The sequence below is a fragment of the Choloepus didactylus genome, chromosome 14 (genome assembly GCF_015220235.1).
Source record: "Choloepus didactylus isolate mChoDid1 chromosome 14, mChoDid1.pri, whole genome shotgun sequence".
Classification (NCBI taxonomy): Eukaryota; Metazoa; Chordata; class Mammalia; order Pilosa; family Megalonychidae; genus Choloepus; species Choloepus didactylus.
The window spans coordinates 11625222-11650834 of NC_051320.1; the positions used below are offsets into that span (position 1 = coordinate 11625222).

The following is a 25613-nucleotide window of genomic DNA, read 5'->3' on the forward strand; positions in this document are numbered from 1 at the left end:
GTCTAATCTAAAGAAACATGGAAAAATTCCATCCAATAACTGATATACATTAATATCATACCATTATTAATATGCTATAATGTTTAATTAATACCAACTATATTCACCAAGAAGCATATATTGTCTAGCAATTTTTTATATTTGTTGCTAGGTGATATAAAATTTACTTAATTTCCTGAAATTCAGTTTCTTCATCTATTAATTGAGGTTACTTAAAATAAAAAATTGTGCCAAATGACTTCTCATATTCCTTCCAACTTATATAGTTCCAATTTATATTTATATGTTATTACATGATTTTTATTTTTGGCGAAATAAATATCTAAGCTGAAAAGATCTTAAAAGACCTAACTCTGCACACATTGCATGTTAGAGCTGAGAATACTGGAGATCTTTATTAAAATGCTGGGTACTTCAGAGAAATTATGTCCTTATTCCCTTTGAGTCCATGCATTGCCAACTGCAATAGGGTAGTGGTATGTCTCTAACCTTTTTATTAAAGATCGCCCAGGAAATATTCTCATAGTCATTTTGTAGGGCATAGTAATTTTTATGGAGTATGTTAAAAACGAAATCTAAATCCTCTGCTATAGCACCTTTCCAGAGGAGACAGAGAAGATTAAATTATGCCTATCCTAAGTTCTCCTAGCTTTACGATGATCTGCTCAAAGACTGAGCCTTCCATTTCTACAAGTTGCTCTAATGACACTTACATGTTATTTGTATTTTTTCTTTTTTTAAATTGTGGAATATAACAGATTTACTAGAAGTGATGACTTTCCAAGTGCAATTTAGCAAGTAGTTAGAGAGCAAATTTCAAAGAATGTTATGGATTACAGTTCCACAGTTTCAGTTATTTCCTTATTGTGAAATAGAACATATATGCAAAAGGTGATAACTTTCAAAGTACAATTTTTTTTTATTTTTATTATTATAGGTAGTAACTGGAAAGTCGCCATAATCACAAGTGATTTGCCAAGTGCAGGGACCAGCTCACAGATTTATATTGTACTATATGGAAAACATAGAAGTTCAGCCCCCATATATCTTTATGGAACAGAGGGGATTCAATTTCAGAGCGGCCATGAAGACATCTTCACTGTAAGTAATAAAACTGAGTAAAATCTGTTAATGTAAGTGATACAGCTAGTAGATATTTTGAAATGAATGCAAACCACCACATTTGGCTCTTTCTACATGTGCCCTGTAGAAGATCAGTCAAATGGAATTCATGCAATATCTGCTCAAGCAGATTAAATCCAAGTAAAACTGCAACATGATAAGAAACCACAGCTAATGAGAAATACTAGATGGTAGACATTTATTGTTTCTATGTGGGTGCCTGTCAGGAACAAGGGCTTATGCTATTTTGACTGTGGCTGTTGGTAAGACTCATGGCCACAGTCAAAAAAGCAAAATAAACCACCACATAAGGAATGCAAAGAAGTTGTCTTCAAGTTTTCAGGTCATGGCTAGATGCATTGAGATCAGAATCTAGGGAGAATCAGAGGTGGCAAAGATGATGCAGGGAATACCAGCATCAGGCTGTGAAACTAAAGTCAGAAATATTGGCCGTCAAAGGCAGGGCTTGAAATGCATCAGAACCCTAGCATTTTATAGGTACTTACCTACAGGTTTGTTGAGTGAATGGCCAGATGCCTAGAGGGATAGGTTTGTACAGGGTAAAAGGGTATCCTTAGGTATCTTGAATCTTTGTGGGGCATTCACCAATATGGGATCTGTTTTTTTATAACTTTTTGTTTTGAAGAATTTTCAAACTTACAGGACAGTTACAAAAGTAATACAAATCCCAAACAGAGAACTCCAACATACTCCAAACCCCAGATACCCAGATCTACCAATATTAACATTTTGTCATATTTGCCATATCATTCTATCTATCCATCTATTTATCAGTCCATCCATCCATCAATCCATCCATCTGTCTATCTCTATCCATTGATCTATGTCTGTCTGTCTGTCTATCTATCTATCTATCTATCTATCTATCTATCTATCTATCTTCTACCCTTTTTTGGAACACTAAAGGTAGGTTGTATACATCATGCTCCTTAAAAACTTAATACTTCCATGAACATTTCCTTAGAACAAGGATATTCACTGATGTAACCACCTGAAGTGCAATTATCAAGTTTAATAAATTTAGCACTTATATGAAGGTTACAGTCTATATTCCATGTCCCTTTGAATTTTTTCTCCTCCCTTGCTAGATCCCATCTGGGATTATGTAATGCATGTCATTGTCAGTATCTTTTATGTTGGTATTTTTGTTGTTAATGGAAACAGATGTGCAACAGAAATCTTCCCAAACCACCCCCTCCCAAACCTACCATTCAGTGGAATTAATCACATTCACAATGTTGCAGTACCATCACCACCTTCCATTACTAAAAGTTTCCAATCTCTCCAAACAGAAACCCTACACCCATTATGTATTAACTTTCTTTCCCCGCCTAACCCTTCCCCTGGCAACCTGTACTCCACTGTCTGTCTTTTTGAGTTTGCACATTCTATGATATTTTCTTTGTATTTGCCATGGGGCTTAAATTCAACATCCTAAATCTATAACAATCTTGTTGGCTTTGACACCAACTTAACTTCAGTAGTGTACACAAACTATATTCCTATGTCCTCTGTCCCCGTATTTTTAAGTAGTTGTTGTCACATATCTTTATACATTATGAGCCCCAAACCACTGATCTATCATGACATTTTTTGTATTTTCCTTTTATCTGTAGAAAATAAAATAAAAATAAACAGTGGAGTTACAGACCAAAACTACAATAGTACTAGCATTTATATTTACCCATTTCATCACCCTTACTGGGGATCCTTATTTCTTCATGTGGCTTTGATCTACTGTATAGTGTCCTTTCCTTTCAACCTACAGAACTCTCTTTAGCATCTCTCGTAGGACTGCTCTAATGCTGACAAACTTCCTCAGCTTTTGCTTATCTGGGAATCTTAATGTCTCCCGCATATTTGAAAGGTGGTTTTGAGGGATATAGAATTCTTGGTTGGCAGTTTTTTGCTTTCAGCACTTTAAATATGTCCTCCACTGCCTTCTTGCCTCCATGGTTTCCAGTGAGAAACCAGAACTTAGTCTTACTGAAGTTCCCTTGTACATGACATGTAGTTTCTTTCTTGTGGCTTTCAGAATTCTATTTTTGGCATTTGACAGTTTGATCATAATATGTCACAGGGTGGGTCAATTTGTGTTTATCCTATTTGGAGTTCTTTGAGCATCCTGGAAGTGTGAAGTCATGTCTTTCAGTAAATTTGGGAAGTTTTAAGCCATTATTTCTTTGCATATTCTCTTTCCCTTTCTCTCTTTCTTCCCCTTCTGAGACTCCTAAAATGCATTTATTGGTATACTTGATGGTGTCACATAGGTTTCTCAGGCTCTATTCACTTCACTTCTTCTTTCTGCTCATCAAATTGGATGATTGCAACAGTCTTATCTTTGAGTTTACTGATTCTTTCTTCTGCCAGCTCCAATCAGCTGTTGTACCCCTCTAAGGAATTTTTAATTTCTGTTACTGTGGTCTTCAGCTCTGTTTGGTTTTCATAATTTCCATATCTATATTGATATCCTCTTGGTATTCATCTGTTGTTTTCCTGATTTCTTTTAGCCCTTTGTCCACATTTTCCTTGAGCTCTTTAAGTATATTTAGGACTATTTTTTAAAAGCCTGTGTCTGCAATATCCCAGGTTTATCCTCCTCATTGATGGTTTCCAAGGCTTTAATCTTCTCCTTTGCCTGGTCATCGCTAACATTGTTTTTGTATATCTTATAATCTTTTGTTGAAATCTAGACATTTTGATATTTTGATGTGCTGTCATTAGAATTTAGATTCTGAGTTGTCTGTTCTTTATGCTTGTCTCTAACTTGTGTAGTGTTATGACTGAGTTTTCTTTGAATGACAGGAGATAACAAAAAAAGAGGAGGAAAAAGGAAGACACCTTCTTCTGTCTTTGCAGATTGACCCACCTGTGAGAGTGCTTTCCTTCAGAGCTTATCCATACAATGAATTTAAAGAATAGCTCAAGGCCAAAGCGTAGGGGCCTCTGTGGACCTTTCTGTGCTTGCCTCTTTTCTTGTGCATGCATATGTGCCCCTAGGAATTCCCACATTTCCACAGATATGAGAATCCCCTCTTCCCTAGGACCCAGCTTTCTCACAGTCCCAGGCACTGCACTGTATATACTACAGTATGCTCTACTTCAGCCTGCAATAGTCATGACTTGTCTGCTGTCCCACAGCATCCTTCTCTACATGCAGGGCAAGTTCTGGGATGGTGAGCCAGCTTTGAGTGTCCTGGTTCAGTCCCTCAAACTGCTACCAGAGAGACTGGGTCAGACATAAGTGTGCTTAGTGTGTGCATGAGTGTCATTCTCCTCCCTCTGGAACCAGGACTAGGGACCTCACCCTGGGAGCACAGGCTGGCTCCATGCTGAACTGGTGAGGGGATTGGAGAAAAGCCAGTCATGGTGCCATGAGATCTGACTGCTTTTAAGTTGCCTTTTTCTTGATCTGGTGCTTGCCCATTTTCTGCAATCCTTTAACTATTTCCTGGAACATTGAGAAAGTTTTTTCTGCCAGTTCTTGCTACTTGTTCGAAGCTTCTGTGGGAGGATGCAGCTCTGAAGCTTCTCCATCCACTATCTTCACTGGGGCCGGGCTTCTGTGGGATCTGGAGTGCCAACTACAGCCTGTGCACTCACCCTATCCACGTCACAGGCAAGGCAGAACCATGTAGAACCATCTTTCCCAATAGTTTTGTTTGAGCTATCCTTTCCATACTTTGGCTGTAGTCAATATTTAGAGGAAATCTTTCTTAGGTTGATGGTCAGTGCAAATAAAAATTAGAGAAGAAGACTTTGCCATTATTTTGCATCTGTAAGATTAGTTTTAGAAGTGTCTATACCAAGAAAAGAACTGCTTTTTCCTGTTTTGTTTAATGCTTACTTTTATATCAAATTGTACACTCACCTGGTTTATAGGGCTAAGAAGTTCTTGAATTCTGTATTAAGAAAGGAGCACCATTATATCCCTCATCTCATTTTTTTTCCCTTCATAATTCAATGCTTCCTTTTTCTGACTGCTGCTGCCTACACTTCAGCTCCTTCTGCTGTCTTATACTGTCCTGCCTGAGCCCTGGGATCTCTATATTTTTCTCTTGTTTGTACAGTTGATGGCTTTCATTAAGTTTAGTAATTTCATGATGATTTTGATCATAGTTCTTATTCGTTCTGATGAATTGCTTTCTTGGTGTTGTGTCCTTCACCTTTCCTTTTTCTTTATTTCTTTGTATAGATCTTTTTAAAAAAATTGTGGAAAAATACAAATAACAAAAATTTTACCATTTTAGCCATTTTAAAGTGTATAATTCTGTGGCATTTAGTACATTCACAATATTGTGAAACCATTACCATTATCTAGTTCCAGGATATACCCACCACCCTAAAAGGAAACTCAGCACCCATTGAGCAGTCACTCCTCAGTCTCCTGACCACAGACCCCTGCCACCTGCTATCTGCTTTTGGTTTCCATGATTTCCCTATGCTGGATGCTTCATATGAATGGAACCAAACAATATGTGACCTTTTGTGTCTGGCTTATTTTATTTAGCATAATGTTTATAAGGTTCATCCATGCTGTAGCATGTATCAGTACTTCTTTCATATTCTTTCTACAAGAATATTTCATTGTATGAATACACCACATTTGTTTATCCACTTATCAGCTGATAGACAGTGGGGTCTCTTCCACTTTTGGACTGTTATGAAGTATGTTCCTGTGAACCTTCATGTACAAATTTTTGACTGAACACCCATCTTCACTTCTTTTGTCTATATTCCTAGGAGTAGAATTGCTGGGTAATGTGATAATTCTGTGTTTTCTAAAGTGGCTGCATCATTTTATGTTTACACCAACAAAGTGTGAGGGTTCCAATTTCTTCACATATTCTCCAGCACTTGTAATTTTTCATTTTTTAAAAAATAGTAGTCATCCTAGTGGGTGTGAGGTGATATCTCATTGTAGTTTTGATTTGCATTTCCCTGATGACTAATGATTATGAGTGTATTTTCTTGTGCTTGTAGTCTATTTGTATATCTTCTTTGGAGAAATGTGTTCCAGATCTTTGCCCATTTAAAAAATTGGGTTGGTTTTTGTGTTGAGTTATAAGAATTCTTTATACATTCTGGATGCTAGACCCTTATCACATGTCTGATTCATAAGTATTTTCTCCAGTTTTGTGGGTTGTCTTGTCACTTTCTTGATAGTGTCTTTTGAGGCAGAAAGTTTTAAATTTTGATGAAGTCCAGATTATCTATGTTTTTCTTTTTTCTTTTTTTGCTTGTGCCTTTGGTGCTGTATCTAAGAATCCACTACCAAATTTACCCCTATGTTTTCTTCTATGAATTTTATAGTTTTATATTTAGGTCTTGGACATATTTTGAGTTAATTTTTGTACATGGTGTGAGGTAAAGGTCCCACTTCATTCTTTGCTTGTGGGTATTCAGATGTCCTAATGCAATTTATCAAAGAGGGTATTTTTTTTCCTTGAAGTATTTGCCATCCTTGTCAAAATCTGATTGACCATAGGCATATGGTTTATTTCTGGACTCTGTATTCCATTCCATTGGTTCATATGTTTATCCTTATGCCATTGACACACTATTTTTATTACTGTAACTTTGTAGTAAGTTTTAAATTTGAGAAGTATTAGTTCAACTTTGTTCTTCTTTTTCAAGATTGTTTTGGCTATTTGGGGTCTCTTGAAATTTCATGTGAATTTTAGGATCAGCTTTTCCATTTCTGCCAAAAAACCCCTTTGGAATTTTGATAGTAATTATACTGAATCTTTATGTTGCTTTGGGGAATAATGTCATCTTAACCATATTAAGTATTCCTGATCCAAGTAAACAGGACGTTTTTCCATTTATTTAGGTCTTTAATTTTTTTCAGCAATGGTATGTAGCTTTGAGTGCACAAGTCTTGTTCCTCCTTGGATTTTATTCTTTTTATGCTATTGTGAATAAAATTATGATTCAATTTTCCTTTTCAGATTGTTCATTGCTAATGTATGTAAATACCACTGTTTTTTAAACTTTTAATTTAGAAATAATTTCAAACTTACAGGACAGTTGCAAACATAATATGAGATCCATAAAGAGAACTCCAATATACCCTATCCAGACCACCAACTTTTAACATCATGCCACATTTGCCTTATCAGTCTATCCATCCACCCATCCACCCATCCACCCATCTGCTTGTTGTCTTTCTATTTTCTAAACTTTTAAGAATAGGTTGTATATGTTACACTTTTTTGAACACTTAATACTTCCATGTATGTTTCCTAAGTACAAGGATATTTGCTTTTGTAGCCACCTTAAGTACAATTATCAAGTTAAAGCAATTTAACATTGATATAAAGCTTACAATCCACATTCCAGTTTTTCCTATGGCCCAATAATAATCTTTTAGATATTTTCTCCTCCATTATTAAATCCAGTCCAGGACTTGTACTGCATTTGATTGTCATCATCTTTTTTAGTCTCTTTCTTTTAAATTGTTGTCTAGAGTTTTCTTTTGATTTTTAATTCAGTAACATATATACAATATAAAATTTCCCTCTTTAGCAACATTCAAATAGATAATTCAGTGGTGTTAATTACATTCTCAGTGTTGTGCAGCTATCACCGTTATTCATTACCACAATTTTTCCCTCACCCCCAATGGAAATTCTGTACCAGTTAAGCTTTAATTCTCCTTTCTCTAACCCTCCCCAGCACCTGGTAACCTGCATTCTAGTTTCCAATGAATTTGCTTGTTCTAATTATTTCATATCAGTGAGATCATACAATATTTGCCCTTTTGTGTCTGGCTTATTTCACTCAACCTGAGGTCTTCAAAGTTCATACATATCACATGCATTGAAACCTCATTCCTTTTCACAGGGTAATAATATTCCATTGTTTGAATATACCACATTTTGCTTATCCATTCATCAGCTGATGAACACTTAGGTTACTTCTTACTTTTGGCAATTGTGAATAATGCCACTATGAATATCAGTGTGCAAATATCTGTTCAAGTCCCTGCTTCTTGTGGTATCTTTAACTGGCTTTAGTATCAGAGTGATGTTGGCTTCATAGAATGAGTTAGGGAGTGTTGCCTTCTCTTCAGTTTTTTGGAAGGGTTTAAGCAGGATTGGATGAATTCTTCCTCCCATGATTTTTGGGGGCTTTTAGATTACTGATTCAATCTTTTTACTTGTAATTGGTCTGTTAGGAGTCAATGTAGGATTTTTGTGTTCATCTAGGTTGTCCAACTTTCTGGCATACAGTTGCTCATTTTATTGTCTTATGATCCTTGTTATTACTGCTGGGTCAGTAGTAATGTCCCCTTTTCAATTTATAAGTATTTGCATCCTCCCTCTTTTGTTTTGTCAGTCTAGCTAAAGTTTCACTATTTTACTGATCTTTTCAAAGAACCAACTTTTGGTGTTGTTAATTCTCTCTCTCTCTCTCTTTTTTTTTTTTTTTTTTACTGTCTATTGCATTTATTTCTCTTCTTATCCTTGTTATTGCTTTCCTTCCTCTTGCTTTGGGTTTAGTTTGCTATTCTTTTTCTAGTTCCTTCAAGCATGTGGCTATGTCTTTGCTTTGAGTTCTTTCATCTATTTTAATGTAAGCATTTAGGGCTACAAATTTTCCTCTACCACTGCCTTCATTGCTACCCATAAGTTTTGATATGTTGCGTTCTTGTTTTCAATCATCTCAAGATATTTCCTGATTTCCTTTGTGATTTTTCTTTGACCCATTGCTTAAGGGTGTGTTATTTAACTTCCTTATATTTTGGATTTTCCAATTCTCCTCCTGTTATTGATTTCCAGATTCATTCCATTGTAGTAAGAGAAGATTCTTTGTATAATTTCAGTCTTTTAATATTTACTGAGACTTGTTTTGTGACCAACATGTGGTCTATCTGGACAATGATCCATGAGATCTTGAGAAGAATGTATATCCTGCTGTTTGGGGGTTAAATGTTCTGTATATGTCTGTTAGGTCTTAGTTCACTTATATTATTCAAGTTCTCTCTTTCCTTGTTGATCTTCTGTCTAGATGTTTCATCTATTGATGAAAAGCATGTATTAAAGTCTCCAACTATTATTGTAAATGTGTCTGTTTCTCGCTTCAGTTTTGCCAATGTTTGCATCCTGTATTTTGGGGCATCATGGTCAGGTGCATAAATATTTATGATTATATTTTCTTTTTCATTGATTGACTCTTTTATTAATATATAGTGTCCTTCTTTGTCTCTTGTAACAAAGAAAAGGGACTGATATTTTTATGATATTGGTATAGTTATACCAGCTCTTTTTTAGTTGCTATTTGCATGGATTATCTTTTTTCCATCCTGTCACTTTCAGCCTATTTATGTCTTTGGGTCTAAGGTGAGTCTCTTGGAAACAACATATAGTTGGACTTTGCTTTTTTTAAATCCATTCTGCCAATCTGCATCTGTTGGTTGGGGAGTTTAAGCGATGAACAATCAGTGTTATTACTGTAAATGCAGGACTTAATTCAGCCATTTTGTCTTTTGTTTTTTTATATGTCATATCTTTTTTGCCTCTCTTCCTTTATTGTAGGCTCCTTTTGTGAATTTTTGATCTTTTGTGATGTATCTGATCCTTTTCTCATTTCTATTTCTGTATATTTTTAAAAATACTTGATTTGTTACTACCCTAGGGTTTGTAATACACAACCTAAATCTGTAACTTACTAGTTTGAAAAGATACCAACGTAACTTTCATAACATCCATGTGTTATCGGCTCCCATATCCATCTGTTTTCTTTTTTTTTTTTTTTTTTTTTTGACTCCAGATTAACCTTCTTATATTTTAGGTGATTATTTCTTATTCAGTTGTATTCTAATTCTTATAGGAACTAAAAAGTAGGGTTATATATTGAGAATATAGTACTATTGTGATTTGTATTTACCTATTTAATTGGGTTTAGTGAAGATCTTCACTTCATGCTGCTCCAAGCCACTCACTCTTTATCTTTTCCTTTTAACCTAAACAACTTCTCTATTTAGAAATTCTTTGGTTTTTTGGTGACAAACTTTCAGTTTTTGTTTATCTGTGAATGTCTTAAACTCTCCGTCATTTTTTGACAGACAGTTACACCAGATAAAGTATATTTGCCTGGAAGTTTTTTTTCTCTTTCAGTACCTTAAATATATCATACCACTGCTTTCTCACTTCCGTGGTTATTGATGAAAAATCAGCACTTGATCTTACTGAAGATCCTTTGTGCATGATGAATCACCTCTCTCTTGCTGCTTTCAGATTTTTTTCTTTATCTTTGACCTTTGATATTCTGATTAGTATTTGTCTCAGAGTAGGTCTATTAGGTTTTATCCTTTTTGGAGTATATTGTGTTTCTTGGACACTTATATTTATATCTTTTGTGAGAGCTGGGAAATTTTTGGCCATTATTTCCTCAAATATTCTTTCTACTGCCTTTCCCTTTTCTTCCCATGATGCATATGTTGGTATGTTTCAGATTGCCACGGAGATCCCTTAAATACTGCTCAATTTTTTCTTTTATTTTCTCTATCTTTTCTTCTGACTGTATGATTTCAATTGTCTTGTCTTCTAGTTCATTGATTCTTTCTTCTGCCTTTACAAATCCACTGTTGTATGCCTCTATGTATTTATAATCTCCATTGTTTTGCTTTTCATTTCCATAATTTCTGCTATGTTTCTTTTTAAACTTTTTAATTCTTCTTTTTGCCCAAACATGATCTTCTTATTAGCATTTAGCTCTTTATGCATAGTCAGTGTATTTTTATCTGTTTTTCTTCATCTCCTTGAATTATTTTGGGAAATTTATTTGAACTTCTTTGGTTTGTTGTGCCAACGTCTGTGTCTCCTCTGAAGTTTTAATTTATTCCCTTGACTGAATCATATCATCCTATGTCTTAGTATGGCTCATAAGTTTTTGCTAATGTCTGGGTATGATTGGTTAGGTTCATGTGTCAACCAGGCCAGGTGATGGTGCTTGGTTGTCTGGTCAAGCAAGCACTGGCCTAACTGCTACTGCAAGGACATTTCATAGGCTGAAATCATCAGTACATTGATTGCATCTATGCTTGAATACATCTGCCACAGAGCTAAGGGGAGTGTCTTCTGCAATGAGAGACATTTAATCTAAACAGTTTGAGGCTTTTAAGGGGGAAGGGATAGCTTCAGCAGTTAGAAGAGAGAGCCTTTATCTCTAATTCAGCCAGCCAGCCTCTCCTGGGGAATTCATTGAAAACTTTCATTGGAGTGCCAGTTTGCAGCCTGCCCTATGGAATTTTGACTTGTGCACCACCACTGTTGCATGAGACACTCTTATAAAATCTCATGCTACTTACAGATATCTCCTGTTGATTCTGTTTCCCTAGAAAACCCTGACTAATACACTGGGCATCTGATTATTTTGACATGCTAACTCAGAAAGTCAGTTTCTCCTTCTTGCCCAGAGTTTTATTGTAGACTTGCTCTGTGTTAAGGTTCTTCTTTGATACTTGGTCCAGCTTACACTGAACCTTTAGAGCAGCACATGCTTAACTGTTCAGATTTTCTCAGGTCTTCTGCACCAGTTTCTTACCCTGAACATGTGGTGCAGCTTTTAAGATTGTCTTTTTTATGTTCAATTGTTTCACCTCCAGAAGAAGTCTTCTTTTCCTCCGTGCCTTCTCCAGGGTTCCTGATCTATTTTGCGTGTTTTTTTTTTGTTTGTTTGTTTGTTTGCAGAATTTTCTCCCCAGATCCTATTTGCTCAACTGGTCTCCCTCACACAGTACTCCCTTTTCATTACATTTTTCAGTCCTGGGACCCATCCTGCCTTACACAGTTCAGTTTTCCCTTTTTTCCATGGGACTTTTCTGCCTCCAATGTGGTCAGCATTCAAAAACACCTGTTTCCTCATTTAGGCATTCCAGCATTTAGATACCACATTGGATGTGTGCACTGCTTGTGAATAGTTCTGCCATGGGTCTTTTTTATTTCCATGTTAGGGTGTCCTGCCCCAGGGAGCTACATGAGTTCAACATTTGATGCCCATTTATTCATGTAGGTGCTCCAGAAATTAGAGACCCAGGTTGGGTGTGTGCACCTATTGCCAACAGTCCTGTCACAAGTCTCTTTTGTATGCATGTGCTCACCAGCCGTTGTGTTCCACCCTGACTCTATGCAGCCTTGGGACCCTGTGCCTGGGTAAGCATGGGGGTCCAGCTCACTGATGTGAGTGGTCCTGTGGTCTGCATCCATGGTGGGAGGTACCTGGCTGCATTGTCTCTGTGTGACTCTTAAGCTGTGCAGGGCTGAGTTGGGGGAAGGGTCTGACTAACAGGTCTGAGTCAATGATCTACCTTCTTTTTTGTTCTTTTCTCTTCTATTCAGCATTTGTAGAGTCCTTCTCCAGTTTCTGTTGTCTTCCATAGTTCCACACAAGCGGGATTTGTCCTTTTATTAGTTGTTTCTGAGGGGTTTATGGATATAAGACTTTTCCAGGGGACATCTTATGTCACCATGTTGTTGATGTCATGCAATACCACTGATTTTTGTGTGTTGATTTTGTACCCTGCAACTTTGCTGAATTTACTTTCTTGTAGATTCTTTGGGATTTTGTGTGTGTGTTTGTGCATATAAACATGCTACCTATGGAAAGAGATAGTTCTACCTCTTCTTTTCCAATTTGATTACCTTTTTAAAAATTGCTTAATTGTTCTAATATTTCTAGTAGAGAGTTGAATAGCACTGGGTATCATTACATTTTTCCTGGTCCTATGGGACAGTTTTCTGTATTTCTCCACTGAGTATGATATTATCAGTGGCTTTTTCAATTTTCTTGATCTATTCAAAGAACCAACTGTTGGTTTCATTAGTTGTTTTCTATTCTATATTTCGTGTACCTCTGCTCTAATCTTGTTATTTCATTCCTTCTGCTACATTGGTGTTTAGGTTTCTCTAGTTCCTGGAGGTATAAAGTTAGATTATTGATTTGAGATCATTGGTCCTTTTTAAGGTATATAGTTTATATTTTATAGCCATAAATTTCCCTTTGAGCATTGCTTTTGCTGCACCCATTTTTTGGGTACATTGTGTTCTAATTTTCATTTGTCTCAAAGTGTTTTCTAATTTCACTTGTTATTTCTTCCTTAAGCCATTGGTTGTTTGAGTGTATTCTTTAATTTCTACATGTATGTGTTTTCTAGTTTTCCTTCTGTTGCTGATTTCTAGTTTAATGTCATTGTTTTTGGAGAACATGCTTGATGTGATGTCAATCTTTTAAATTTATTGAGACTTGTTTTGTGGCCTAACATGTGGTCTATTCTGGATAATGTTCCACGTGCATTTGAGAAAAATTTATATACTGCCATTGCTGGATGGAGTGTCTTGTATATGTTTCTTAGATCTAGGTGGTTTATAGTTTTGTTTATAGTGTTGTTCAAGTACTCTATAACCTTACTGATCTTTTGTCTCATTTGTATAGTTGTTTTATTCATTATTGAAAGTGAGTTTGAAGTTTCCAACTATAATTGTAGAATTGTCTGTTTCTCCCTTCAATTCTATCAGTTTTAGCTTCATATGGTTTGGGGTTGTGTTTTTAGGTGTGTATATGTTTATAATTTCTATATTTCTTTATGGAGTGACCCTATTAATCAATATGTGATGTCCTAGTTTGGATGTTTTTAAGTGGATTTTGTGTAATCACATTAAAAGGTGTTTTTGGGTTTCCTTGTAGATCACTGTTGGAAACATTGGATCCCTCTTTAAGATTCGTGTTGGTCACACCAACTCTGGACTGTTTCCTGCCTGGCACTGTAAGGAGGTAAGATAGATAAACACTTTTCCATCTTTTGCAAACCCCCCTGCATATTCAGCTCAGGAAACAAATCTCCAGGGGGTATGTAATGCCTACTGTGAATCGATGGGTCTATCCTGAGCCTTTTTAGTCTGTGCTTTCCCCCAAGGCATTGGTATCATATATCCTTATTTATTTATTCATCCCTAATTAATTGAGGGAAAACCCTCAGCCACAAAAATCCTTTTGCCTCATTGTAAAGAAAAAATAGTTGGGATTCAGGATAAACTTACATAGTTTTTTTAAAAAATATGATCTCATTACTACTGAAAAAATAACAAAATATATGTCATCTGTTGCAGAAAGGTTTAAGATAGACCATTTGTGTCGGTAAAATAATAATGTAGTGTACTTGAATGACAGCATTAAACAAGATAATGCCCTTTGGGTACTTTAGTAGGGAAAAAAGACTTAAATTTTCTACACTGGTCAGAATGAAAAATCTACCTATTACAAGATTGCCAGTAAATGTAGAGCTCCTACACTGGACATCATATAACTTGTCATTCTCTTTTGTATATGGCGCTTTTATATCCTCTATCATTTTAAAACAATTAATCTTGAATTAACAAGTTCTCAAAATGCAAAGAACCTCTAGTCAAATTCCTAATCTTCTTTTTAAAGCAGTTTTATTGAGATATATTCACACTCCATACAATCCATCCGAAGTATGCAATCAGTGGCTGTCAGTATAATCTCAGAGTTTTGCGTTCATCCCTTTCAACCACACGCATAATTCAGCACTGTTAATTATATTCACAATAATGTGCTACCATCACCTCTATCCATTTTCACACATTTACAATCAATCTAATTAAAAATTCTGCACAAATTAAGTGTCAGTTCCCCATTCTTTCTCCTCATTCTATCTCCTGGCAGCCTATATTCTAGATTGTAAGTATGAGTTTGCTTATTATAATTAGTTCATACTAGTGAAATCATACAATATTTGTCCTGTTGTGTCTGGCTTATTTCATTCAACATAATGTCCTCAAGTTTCATTCATGTTGCATGCATCAAGACTTTCTTATAGCTGAATAATATTCCATAGATGTGTATACCACATTCTGTTCATCCATTCAATGTTTTATGGACATTTGGATTGCTTCCATCTTTTGGCCACTGTGAATAACGTTGCTGTGAACATTGGTGTGAAAATGTCTGTTCGTGTTCCTGCTTTCATTTCTTCTGGGTATATAACTAGTAGTGGGATTGCCAGCTCATATGTTAATTCTATACTTAGCTTCCTGAGGAACTGTCAAACTGTCTTCCACAGTGGCTGCACCACTTTACATTCCCACCAGCAATGAAAGAGTGTTCCTCTTTCTCCACATCCTCGCCAACATTTCTATTTTTTTTAAATAGTGGTCATTCTTGTAGGTGTGAAATGATATCTCATTGTGGTTTTGATTTGCATTTCCTAATAGTGATGTTGAGCATCCTTTCATGTGCTGTTTAGCATCTTTTCATGTGCTGTTTAGCCATATGTATTTCCTTTTTTGGAAAGATGTCTATTCAAGTCTTTTGTCCTTTTTAAATTGGGTTTGTCTTTTTACTATTGAGCTGTAGGATTTCTTCATATATCCTGATATTAAAGTCTTATCAGATATGTGGTTTCCAAACATTTTTTTCCCATTCAGTAGGCTGCTGTTTCACTTTCTGGACAATGTCCTTTGAAGTATAAAAGTTTTAATTTTGAGGTGGCCCCATTTATCTATATTGTTCTTTTGTTCCTCATGCTTTGGGTGTAAAGTCTAAGAAACATTGCTTACCACAAGATCTTGAAGATGCATCCCTACATTTTGTTCGAGGAATTTTATATTTCTGTCACTTATATTTAGGTCTTTGATCCATTTTGAGTTAATTTTTGTAGAAGGTATGAGAAAGGGTCCTCTTTCATTCTTTTGGATATGGATATCCAGTTCTCCCATCACTATGTGTTGAAGAGGTTGTTCTGTCCCAGTTGAGTGGACTTGGGAGCCTTGTCAAATATCAATTGATCAAGGATATGAACTCTCAATTCAATTCCTTTGGCCAATATATATATCTTTATGCTAGTACTATTCTGTTTTGACCATTATAAATTTGTAATATGCTTTAAAGTCAGGAAGTGTGATTCTTCCAACTTCATTTTTCTTTTTCAAGATTGGCTAGTCAGGGCCCCTTACCCTTCCAAATAAAATTGATAATTGGCTTTTCCTTTACTTGAAAGTAGGCTATTGGAATTTTGATTGGGATTGCATTGAATCTGTAAATCAATTTGAGTAGAATTGACATCTTAATGATATTTAGTCTTCCAGTCCATGAACACATAAAATCCTTCCACTTACATAGATCTTCTTTGATTTCTTTTGGCAAAGTTTTATAGTTTTCTATGTACAGGTCATTGACATCCTTAGTTAAGTTTATTCCTATATATTTGGTTCTTTTAGTTGCTATTGTAAATGGATTTTTTTCTTGATATCCTCCTCAATTTGCTCATTATTAGTCTATAGAAACACTACTGATTGTTGCTTGTTGATCTTGTATCCTATGACTTTGCTGAACTCGTTTATTAGGTCTAATAGCTTTTTTTTGTAGATTTTTTGGCACCTTCTATCTGTAGGATCATGGCATCTGCAAATAGTGAAAGTTTTACTTCTTCCTTTCCAATTTGGATGCCTTTTATTTCTTTTCCTTGCCTAACTGCTTTAGCTAGAACTTCCAGCACAATGTTAAATGAAAGTGGTGACAGTGGGCATCCTTGGCTTGTTCGAGATCTTAGAGGGAAAGCTTTCAGTCTTTCACCATTGAGTACAATGTTAGCTGTGGATCGCTCATATATGCCATCTGTCACATTGAGAAAGTTTCCTTTGATGCCTATGTTTTGATGTGTTTTTACTAAGAAAGGATGCTGGATTCTGTCAAATGTCTTTTCTGCATCAATTGAGATGATCTTATGGTTTTTACCCTTCAATTTGTTCATGTGGTATATTATGTTGATTGATTTTTTTGTGTGTGTTGAACCACCCTTGCATATTTGATCATGGTGTATAATTCTTTTAATGCACTGTTGGATTCAATTTGCAAGCATTTTGTTGAGGATTTTTGCATCTATATTCATTAAAGAAATTGGCCTCTAATTTTTTTTCTTGTAATATCTTTATCTGGCTTTGGTATTAGGGTGATGTTGACTTCATTGAATGAGTTAGGTAGCATTTCCTCCTCTTCAATTTTTTGGGAAGAGTTTGAGCAATATTGGTATTAATTCTTGGAATGTTTGGTAGAATTCAATTCTGAAGCCATCTGGTCCTGGGCTATTCTTTTTTGGAAGGTTTTTGAGAACTGAGTCAATCTCTTTATTTATAATTGGTCGGTTGAGATCTTCTATTTTGTTGTGTTTCTAGGAATTTTTCCATTTCGTCTAGGTTGTCTAATTTGTTGGCATATAATTATTCATAGTATCCTTTTCTGATCCTTTTTATTTCTGTGGGGTCAGTAGTAATGTCCCCCTTCTCATGTCTGATTTATTTATTTGTATCTTCTCTCTTTTTACCTTGTCAGTCTAGCTAAGTGTTTGTTAATTTTGTTTATCTTTTCAAAGAACCTACTTTTGGTTTTGTTAATTCTATTGGTTTTTTATTCTCAAGTTCACTTATTTTTGCTCTAATCTTTGTTTATTTCCTTCTGCTTGCTTTGGATTAGTTTGCTGTTCTTTTTCTAGATCCTCCAGATGTCCAGTTATGTCTTTGATTTTAGCTCTTTCTTCTTTTTAATGTAGGCATTTAGGGCTATAATTTCCCTCTAGCACTGCCTTCACTTCATCCCATAAGTTTTGGTACATTGTGTTTTCACTTTCCTTTATCTTGAGATATTTACTTATTTTTCTTGTAATTTCTTCTTTGACCCACTGCTTGTTTAAGAGTACATTGTTTAATCTCCATATAGTTTTGAATTTTCGGTTCTCCACCTGTTATTGGTTTATAGCTTCATTCCATTATGATCAGAAAGAGTGCTTGGTATAATTTCAATCTTTTAAAATTATCAGGACTTTTTTTTGTAACCCAACATGTGGTCTACCCTGGACAATGATCCATGAGCACTTGAGAAGAATGTATATTCTGCTGTTTTGGGGTGCAATGTTCTGTATATGTCTTATAGGTCTAATTCATTTATCATATTATTCAAGTTCTCTCTTTCCTTGTTGATCTTCTATCTATATGTTCTATCTATCAATGAGGGTGGTGTATTGATATCTCCAACTATTATTGTGGAGATGTGTATTTCTTCCTTCAGTTTCTTAGTGTTTGCCTCATGTATTTTGGGACATTCTGGTTAGGTGCATAAATATTTATGATTATTATTTCTTCTTGGTTATTGCCCCTTTTATTAATATTTAGTGTCCTTTTTTGTCTCTTATAACAGTTTTGCATTTAATAACTATTTTGTCTGATATTATTATACCCACCTTGGCTCTTTTTTGGTTACTTTTAGATGGAATCTCTTTTACCAACCTTTTACTTTCAACCTATTTGAGTTCTTGAGTTTAAGGTGAGTCTCTTGTAAACAGCATGTAGCTGGATCATACTTTGAATCTATTTTGCCAATCTGTGTCTTTTTGGGGGGAGTTTAATCTATTAACATTTAATATTGTTTTTGTAAAGCCAGTACTTACTTCAACCATTTTATCCTTTTTTTTTTTTTATGGCATGTCCTATATTTCTCCCTCTTTTTACCCTTTTACCCTTTTTACCCTTATTGATAATCTTCATTTCTACACTCTCCTCCAAACCTCTCTCTCCTGTCTTTTCCTTTCAGTCTGCAGAACTCTCATTAGTATTTCTTGGATGGCAGGCTTCTTGTTGACAAACTCTCAATTTCTATTTATCTATGAATATTTTAAACTCTCCCTAATTTTTGAAGGACAGTTTTCCCAGATAAGAGATCCTAGGCTGGCAGTTTTTCCTCTTTCAGTACCTTAAATGTATCATATCACTGCCTTCTTGCCTCTATGGTTTCTGATGAGAAATCAGCACTTAGGCTTATTTTGCTTCCCTTGTATGTGGTGAATCACTTTCCTCTTGCTGCTTTTAGGATTTTTTCTTTATCTTTGCCATTTGACATTCTGAATAGTGTCTCAGAGTAGATCTATTAGGATTTATTCTGTTTGTGCCTTTCTTTCCTATGAGTTCTGTTATGTTTTTTTTGATACTTTCAAATTCTTCTTTATGCTCACCCAGTGTCTTCCTAATATCTTTTAACCCTTTAGCCACATTTTCCTTCATCTCCTTGAATTGACTTAGGAGATTTGTTTGAATGTCTTTGATTAATTCCAAATTCTGTGTCTGCTCCAACTTTTTAATTTGTTCCTTTGACTGAGCCATATCTTCCTGCTTCTTAGTATGGCTTGTAATTTTTTGCTGATGTCTAGGCATCTGATTATCTTGATAAGTTTACTCTGAAGGTCCATTTCTTTCTCTTTTCTAGGATTTTATTGTTGATTGGCTTTGTGTTAAGGCTCTTCTTTGACACTTGGTTCAGCTTATTCTAGACCTTTAGAATTGCCCATGTTTAAATGATCAGACTGATTCAGCTCTTCTACATCTGATTCTTTCCTTGGGTATGCAGTACAATTTTTAAGATTGCTGTGTTTGTGCAATTGTTTCACCCCCTCAAGAAAGCTTCCTTTCCTCTGTTCCTTCTCTGGGAACCTTGATCTGTTCTGTGTGCTTTTGTTTTGTCTCTGTCTGTATTTCTGTTTTTAGTCTCCTTTAATTGTCTCCAGTTGCTTTTTACTGGAGAGCAAATTCTGGGAGGGGGGTTACTCCATAGAAGACTTTCCCAAGTCAGTATTTCCCAGCCCAAATAGGGGCAGGGACCACAAAGAGGGTGCAGACCATTTCTGAAGGGCCCTATTAAGAGGGTCAGTAAAAACCTTTTTGTTGGATCCCTGAGGCTGTGCTTTCCTAGCCTGCCCAGCAGATGGCACTCTTCAGCATACTGTTCCCTGCAGCCCTAAGGAGGCCCTGTGTCTTTAAACCTCCACTGCCTTTGCCTCTTTTGGGGGCAGGGTTCAAACAATGGCCACAGCAGTTTCTGTTCAGAGCAGGTTAAAACTGCAGTTCAAAACTGGGACCCAGCAGTCTAAATTCACTGATGAAAAGTTATGGTTAATACTTGGCTTTTCCCCACTCCCATTCTTGGGGAAAAGGGCCTCCACATCCCTCTCTGTCTGTGGCAGCCAGCCAGGGACTAGACCCCAAGGTGGATGGCTGGGAGACTGGGGGATGGGCACCAGCAAATGCTGCAGAGCAAACTACTCACAGCTGTTTACAGTAGTTCATCGACCTCTTCCTCCCACTCTCCCCTGGATGCTGTGCAGTGCTCCCCTGGCCTCCAGAGCCCCAGAGCAGTTGTTTCAGACAGTTCCTTCCTGGCCACTCTCTGTCTTTGGGAGAGGAGGAGTCTTGGAGCTCCCTACTCTGCCTTCTTCCCTGGAAGTCTTCCCAAATTCCTAATCTCCTTGGCAACCCTATTCTTCTTCTGCAGTTTTATAATTTGTGAGAAAATTGTTGAAACATTCATGGAAGATGAGTAATTCATTAAGAAGAAGTATATGGTTGTTAATGCCATCTTCTTTATATTAAAGTCATAAGGATCCTGAATCAAAATGAAAAAAATAAAATTCAATTTATGGAAAAACAGGATTGAGGGGTTGGATTTCAAAGTTCAAAATTATACTGCCTGACTTCTGTGTGAAATAATGCTCTCTTTTCTGCTATTTAGAGCTTTTGAAATGTGATATTTAAATTGATATTTAAGTGATCATATATAATAATTTTATCTTATAGTTTTTCCCTCCTGGTAAGCTAATTTATGCAAATTATCATCAATCCTCCTTCCGTTTCATTTGATTGATAACCACTGAGCAATATTATATTCACTGTGAAGTGAGGAATTTGAGACAAAGTGGTTAAATGATCTGAATGATTATATAGTATTGCAAGGGAAAGGTTTAAAAATCATGCTGAAAATGTTTGTAGTCTTTTTCTCTGTGGCATTACTCTATCATTGCAAGGCAAGATGCTGACCTGAGATTTACATCACCTCTGTTTGAGGAGCAGTAAAGAAGAGACATGTTTTTGATTCAAAGTGTTTAGTTCTTGACTCTGAGTGTTTATTGTCCTTGTATTATTTACCAGTTTGACCAAATTAAGATGCTGTATAATGGATTGCAATTTCAGAAGTTTTGAAATTTGAAATCTAAACAAGCCCATTTGCTACCGTAACTTAAGGGGATTTGAACAAAACACTGATTCCTTAACAGAAACGTACATTTCCACAGCCTATAAATAATCACGTTGATGTCAGGACCTTAAACTTGCATTGTTCAAGCTTAATTAGAGAAGATTACAACAGAAAATGTTTCAAATGCTAGTTTATTTTTTGTTTCTCAAATGATCTGTCTTTGGGCTTTGATAAAAATAACCAAATCAAATAGTCACATTAGCAACTTTGCTAATCAATAGTTATTTTATGTGGTTCTCTGGGGGCCTTTCCAAAAGTGAGAGACAATGACCACCAGCATCAGAATCAGAGTTGATGTGCATTTATAAATGTGAACTCCTGGGCCTGCCCAGGAGCCCAAAAAATAATATGTTTGGGGACTAAATTTCTGCTTTTTAGCAAGATGATTTCTTAAACTCATTAAAGTTGAAAATCTCTTACTTAAGGAATTCTTTAAAAAGTAAGATTAATTTAAAAGATAAAATAACACTTCACAAAAGAATTTAAAAGAATAATAGTACATAATAATAAAAGGTTAGATTTTAGAATCAGAAAAATCTACACTTTTTGATGATTTTTTATATTCATCTGTTTTTACCAGAATTTATCACCTACGTCCTTGTTTAACTTCAAGATAATTTGATCATCCATCACATGGTATTAATAGATGCTCAATAAATGATTATTGCTTGAATTTAGTCATTGCTAAGGACCCACGGAGGGAACTGTATCAGTTCGAATCTGTTGTGCATGAAATATGATCTTATGCTAATATTTTATAAAATCTCTAAAATAAAAAAAAAATTTATTTCTAAGGAGTTGAACCAGGATAATAATAGATATAAAATTATAAACCCTTCTTTCTAAATTAGAAAATTTTGATAATCCTTATACAGTTTGTCAGGAAATTGGCATGTTTTATACCAGAAAAATGTCAAAATGGAGAAAATAAATGCCATTTTATTTGAGAGGGCAGTTAAAGAAGAATTTAGTGCTCCGAATTTCAAGTAATCAATTATTTCTCATGTAAGAAAAGTTAAATGATCTCTGAACTAAGTGGCAGGTTTGGACAAAGAATTTATTTGACTATTTAAAGTATTGTTAAATATTTTGCAATTCATATTGTTGGTATTGCAGATACAATTGCAGAACATGTATTCTGGAGAACAGTTTTATATACCGGTTCAACGATGGTTGGCACGTGATCAAGAGGATGGGGAAATCTGTCGAGAATTTCCTGTTTTAAACAAAGGACAACCTGTCCTTCCAGGTAGGGAACATCAAGCTCCAGACAGCGCCAATAAAACTTGTTTGCTTAAATGCTGCAGGACAGGGAATCCAAATAATACATGTTTGGAAAATGAATATACTGATGAATGAATGATGAAGGACCTGCTCATTTTTTATCAATTACCTCTGCTGGCGAGGCTTCCACATCTGAATGCTTTTCAGTTGTTTTTCACACTGGCATTCAGCAGTTAGCCCTGTAGGTCTTGTCAACAGTTAACTCTGTAGGAAGGACAATGAAAATGCCTCTTAATCAAAACAAGAAAATTAATTCTTAGGAGGTCATGAGAAAATTGAATGTTAAATGAACTTACTCCAGGGTGAAGAAATGGAAGTCAAGCGTTCTTTCTTCCCAGGCTCCACCTTACTCTTGAATATTTACTTATTTTAATCAGAAAATGAAGACACAACTGCTCAAAGACCAAAGCAGAGGTGTATTCAAACCTTGTATAAATCTGGCTGAGAAACAGGCTCTTTATTACTCTCCTCATGGTTAGGAAGTCACTGCTCCCTCTGCCACACCCAGCTGCTCTCTGTCATGCTGGCCTCTGTTTTAGAGGCAAATGGGAGAAGGTTTTATGGGAATTATTACATGAACAGTTGACAAGCACTGATTTTTTTCTTCAATCCAGGCTCTCTGTTCTGCTAAAAATTCACTGTTTTAATCTTCTGAAGAAATGTTGTAATCATATTCTGAATGTTAAGAAGAGCTTCATAATGTTGTAGAATCTTAACATTTGCACTGAGGTACATACCAACTTGTGTAAGATTTTTAGGGAACATAGATTCGTAAAACCTTTGCACAAACTGGTGATCCCTTTGGGTTTTAAAAATAAGGTGTAGTAATCTCTTCTTTTGGTGTCTGAAGTTGACATTTTTGAAAAGACAAGAATTGCCCTGTTTGCTGAAAAATGAAGACATGCACTAGCATTGTTTTCACCAACTGCAAGAAATTTTCTCTCCGTTTGTAAACATAGTTCTCATGATTCTTGGGAGAAGCCCATTCCTTCACCCAGGAGGTGTTTGCCAGGTGCCCCCACCCACTGATAGTAATGATGCAGTGATCCCTTTATGCTTCTCCCTCTCTCTGTTTTAATTGTGAAATTGTTCTCAAAGGAAGCATACTCTGCAAATATATTCTGGTTTTCTTTGCTTGCCCTGAAGTAGTTGGTATTTGTGGTTTATTAATAAAACTTTTCCTTTTTGGTTTCTCCCCGTTGCTTGGTATTCTAACCATATCTTCTCATGTGCTCTCTATAAGCTTGCTAAGTCTCTAGTTTTCTAGGCCAGTGGTAGCAATATCAAATGATAGCTGACTTCAGCCATATTTTACCTAATATTCTATCAAAGATTGATGCTGAATCTAGAAAGATGTCTCCACAGACAAGCAACAGCCTTTGCTGAGGGAGAGAAATCAGTTGTAGGTTGCATAGTAAAGCCTGAATTAGTGTCTTTTTTTCAATATTGTGTTCCTCTGAGTGTACAAAGGCTTATAGTAGGATTTGTCATTTAAGATAAAAGGACGTCTGAACGTGTGTCCATTTTACCTGTGTAATATCATGTGTCCTTAAAAAATAGTTTTCTAATTATGGAATTATTTTTCTGAAAAGGTTAAAGGTTGTTCAGAAAACCAAAGCAAAAGCAGGTTCTTCCAAGCAGTGAAAGCTACTTTAATGAGACAATGATTTTGCATTTCAATGTACACAATTGACCCATGGGTGAATATGTCAATTATTTAGGAAGACTCCAATCCACATTTTTTAAAACAGGAAAAAATACATTTTATTAATGAGACAAGGAGCTTTTTATAACTCCAAAATAAATTTTCTAACCTTTTTCTACAACCCACCACTAGGTCACTCTTTTTTCAAAGCAATTTTATTGAGATAAAGTCATATACCATACAATCCATCTATAGTGTGCAATCAGTGTCTTCCAGTATATTCACAGAGTTGTGCTTTCATCCCCACAATCAATTCTAGGATATTTTCACCCACAAAAGGGTTCACTATGCTATAGAGTCCCATGTTTCATTCTCTGGCTTTCCTTCTAGTGAGATACATGACCCTAAACTTTCCCTTTCAACTATAATCGCACCTATATATCATCATTGTTAATTACACTCACTATAATGTGCTGCCATCACATCTATCCATTTCCAAACATTTACAATCAACCTTGTTACAAATTCTGCACAAATGAAGCATCAGCTCCCCATTCTCTGCCCTCATTCTATCTTTTGGTGACCTGTGTTCTAGATATTAACACGATGGGTTTGCTACTTATATTTAGTTCATATTAATGAGGTCATACGATATTTGTCCTTTTGTGTCTTACTTATTTCACTAAACCTGATGTCCTCAGGGTTCATCCATGTAATCACATGCTTCATAACTTCATTTCTTCTTGCAGCTGAGTAATATTTCATTGTAAGTATGTATCACATTTCGTTTATCCACTCATTGGTTGATGGACACCTGGGTTGTTTCCATCTTTTGGCAATTGTGAATAATGCCACTCTGAACATTGGTGTGCAAATGTCTGTTTGTATCCCTGCTTTTAGTTCTTCAGGGAATATATCTAGTAGCAGGATTTCCAGATCATACGGCAGTTCTATATTTAGCTTCCTGAGGACCCGCCAAACTGTCCTCCACAGAGGCTGCACCACTTTACATTCCCACCAGCAGTGAATGTGTGTTCCTATTTCTTCACATCCTCTCCACCTCTTGTAGCTTTCTGTTTTTTTTTTTTTTTTTTAATAATGACCTTTCTAGTAGGAATTCACTTTTCTTATGTGTTTCTCTCCTAAATTCTTATATGGAAAATAAAAGATGACCTCCTCTGATTAGAGTAATACATAAGTGATGGATGCTGTTACTCCACCTCTTACCCCCCATTTTTGCAAAATTGGCTATTTGGTTTAAAAAAGAGGAGAGAATGAAATATTGGTTAGAAACATAATCTGCAGAAGGATTGCCAGTTAGCAATATCAGAAAATAAAACTTCTTTCAATGGTTACGACATATAAACCCTGTTTCTGTACATGCTAGAGAGGAAGTGGAGAACATGGCAATCCCAGTGATGTGATGGCCCAAATGCGTGCACCT

At 35.7% G+C, this 25613-nt stretch overlaps 1 protein-coding gene across 1 annotated transcript in view; it reads left to right on the forward strand.

The window, feature by feature from the left end:
* RP1 (RP1 axonemal microtubule associated) overlaps positions 1–25613 on the forward strand; it is a 351706-nt gene that overhangs the window by 71996 nt on the left and 254097 nt on the right. The window contains exons 5-7 of the mRNA XM_037803054.1: positions 938–1101; positions 13834–13920; positions 22357–22489. Coding sequence (XP_037658982.1) covers positions 938–1101; positions 13834–13920; positions 22357–22489 — 384 coding nt within the window. The remainder of the gene's footprint in view (positions 1–937; positions 1102–13833; positions 13921–22356; positions 22490–25613) is intronic.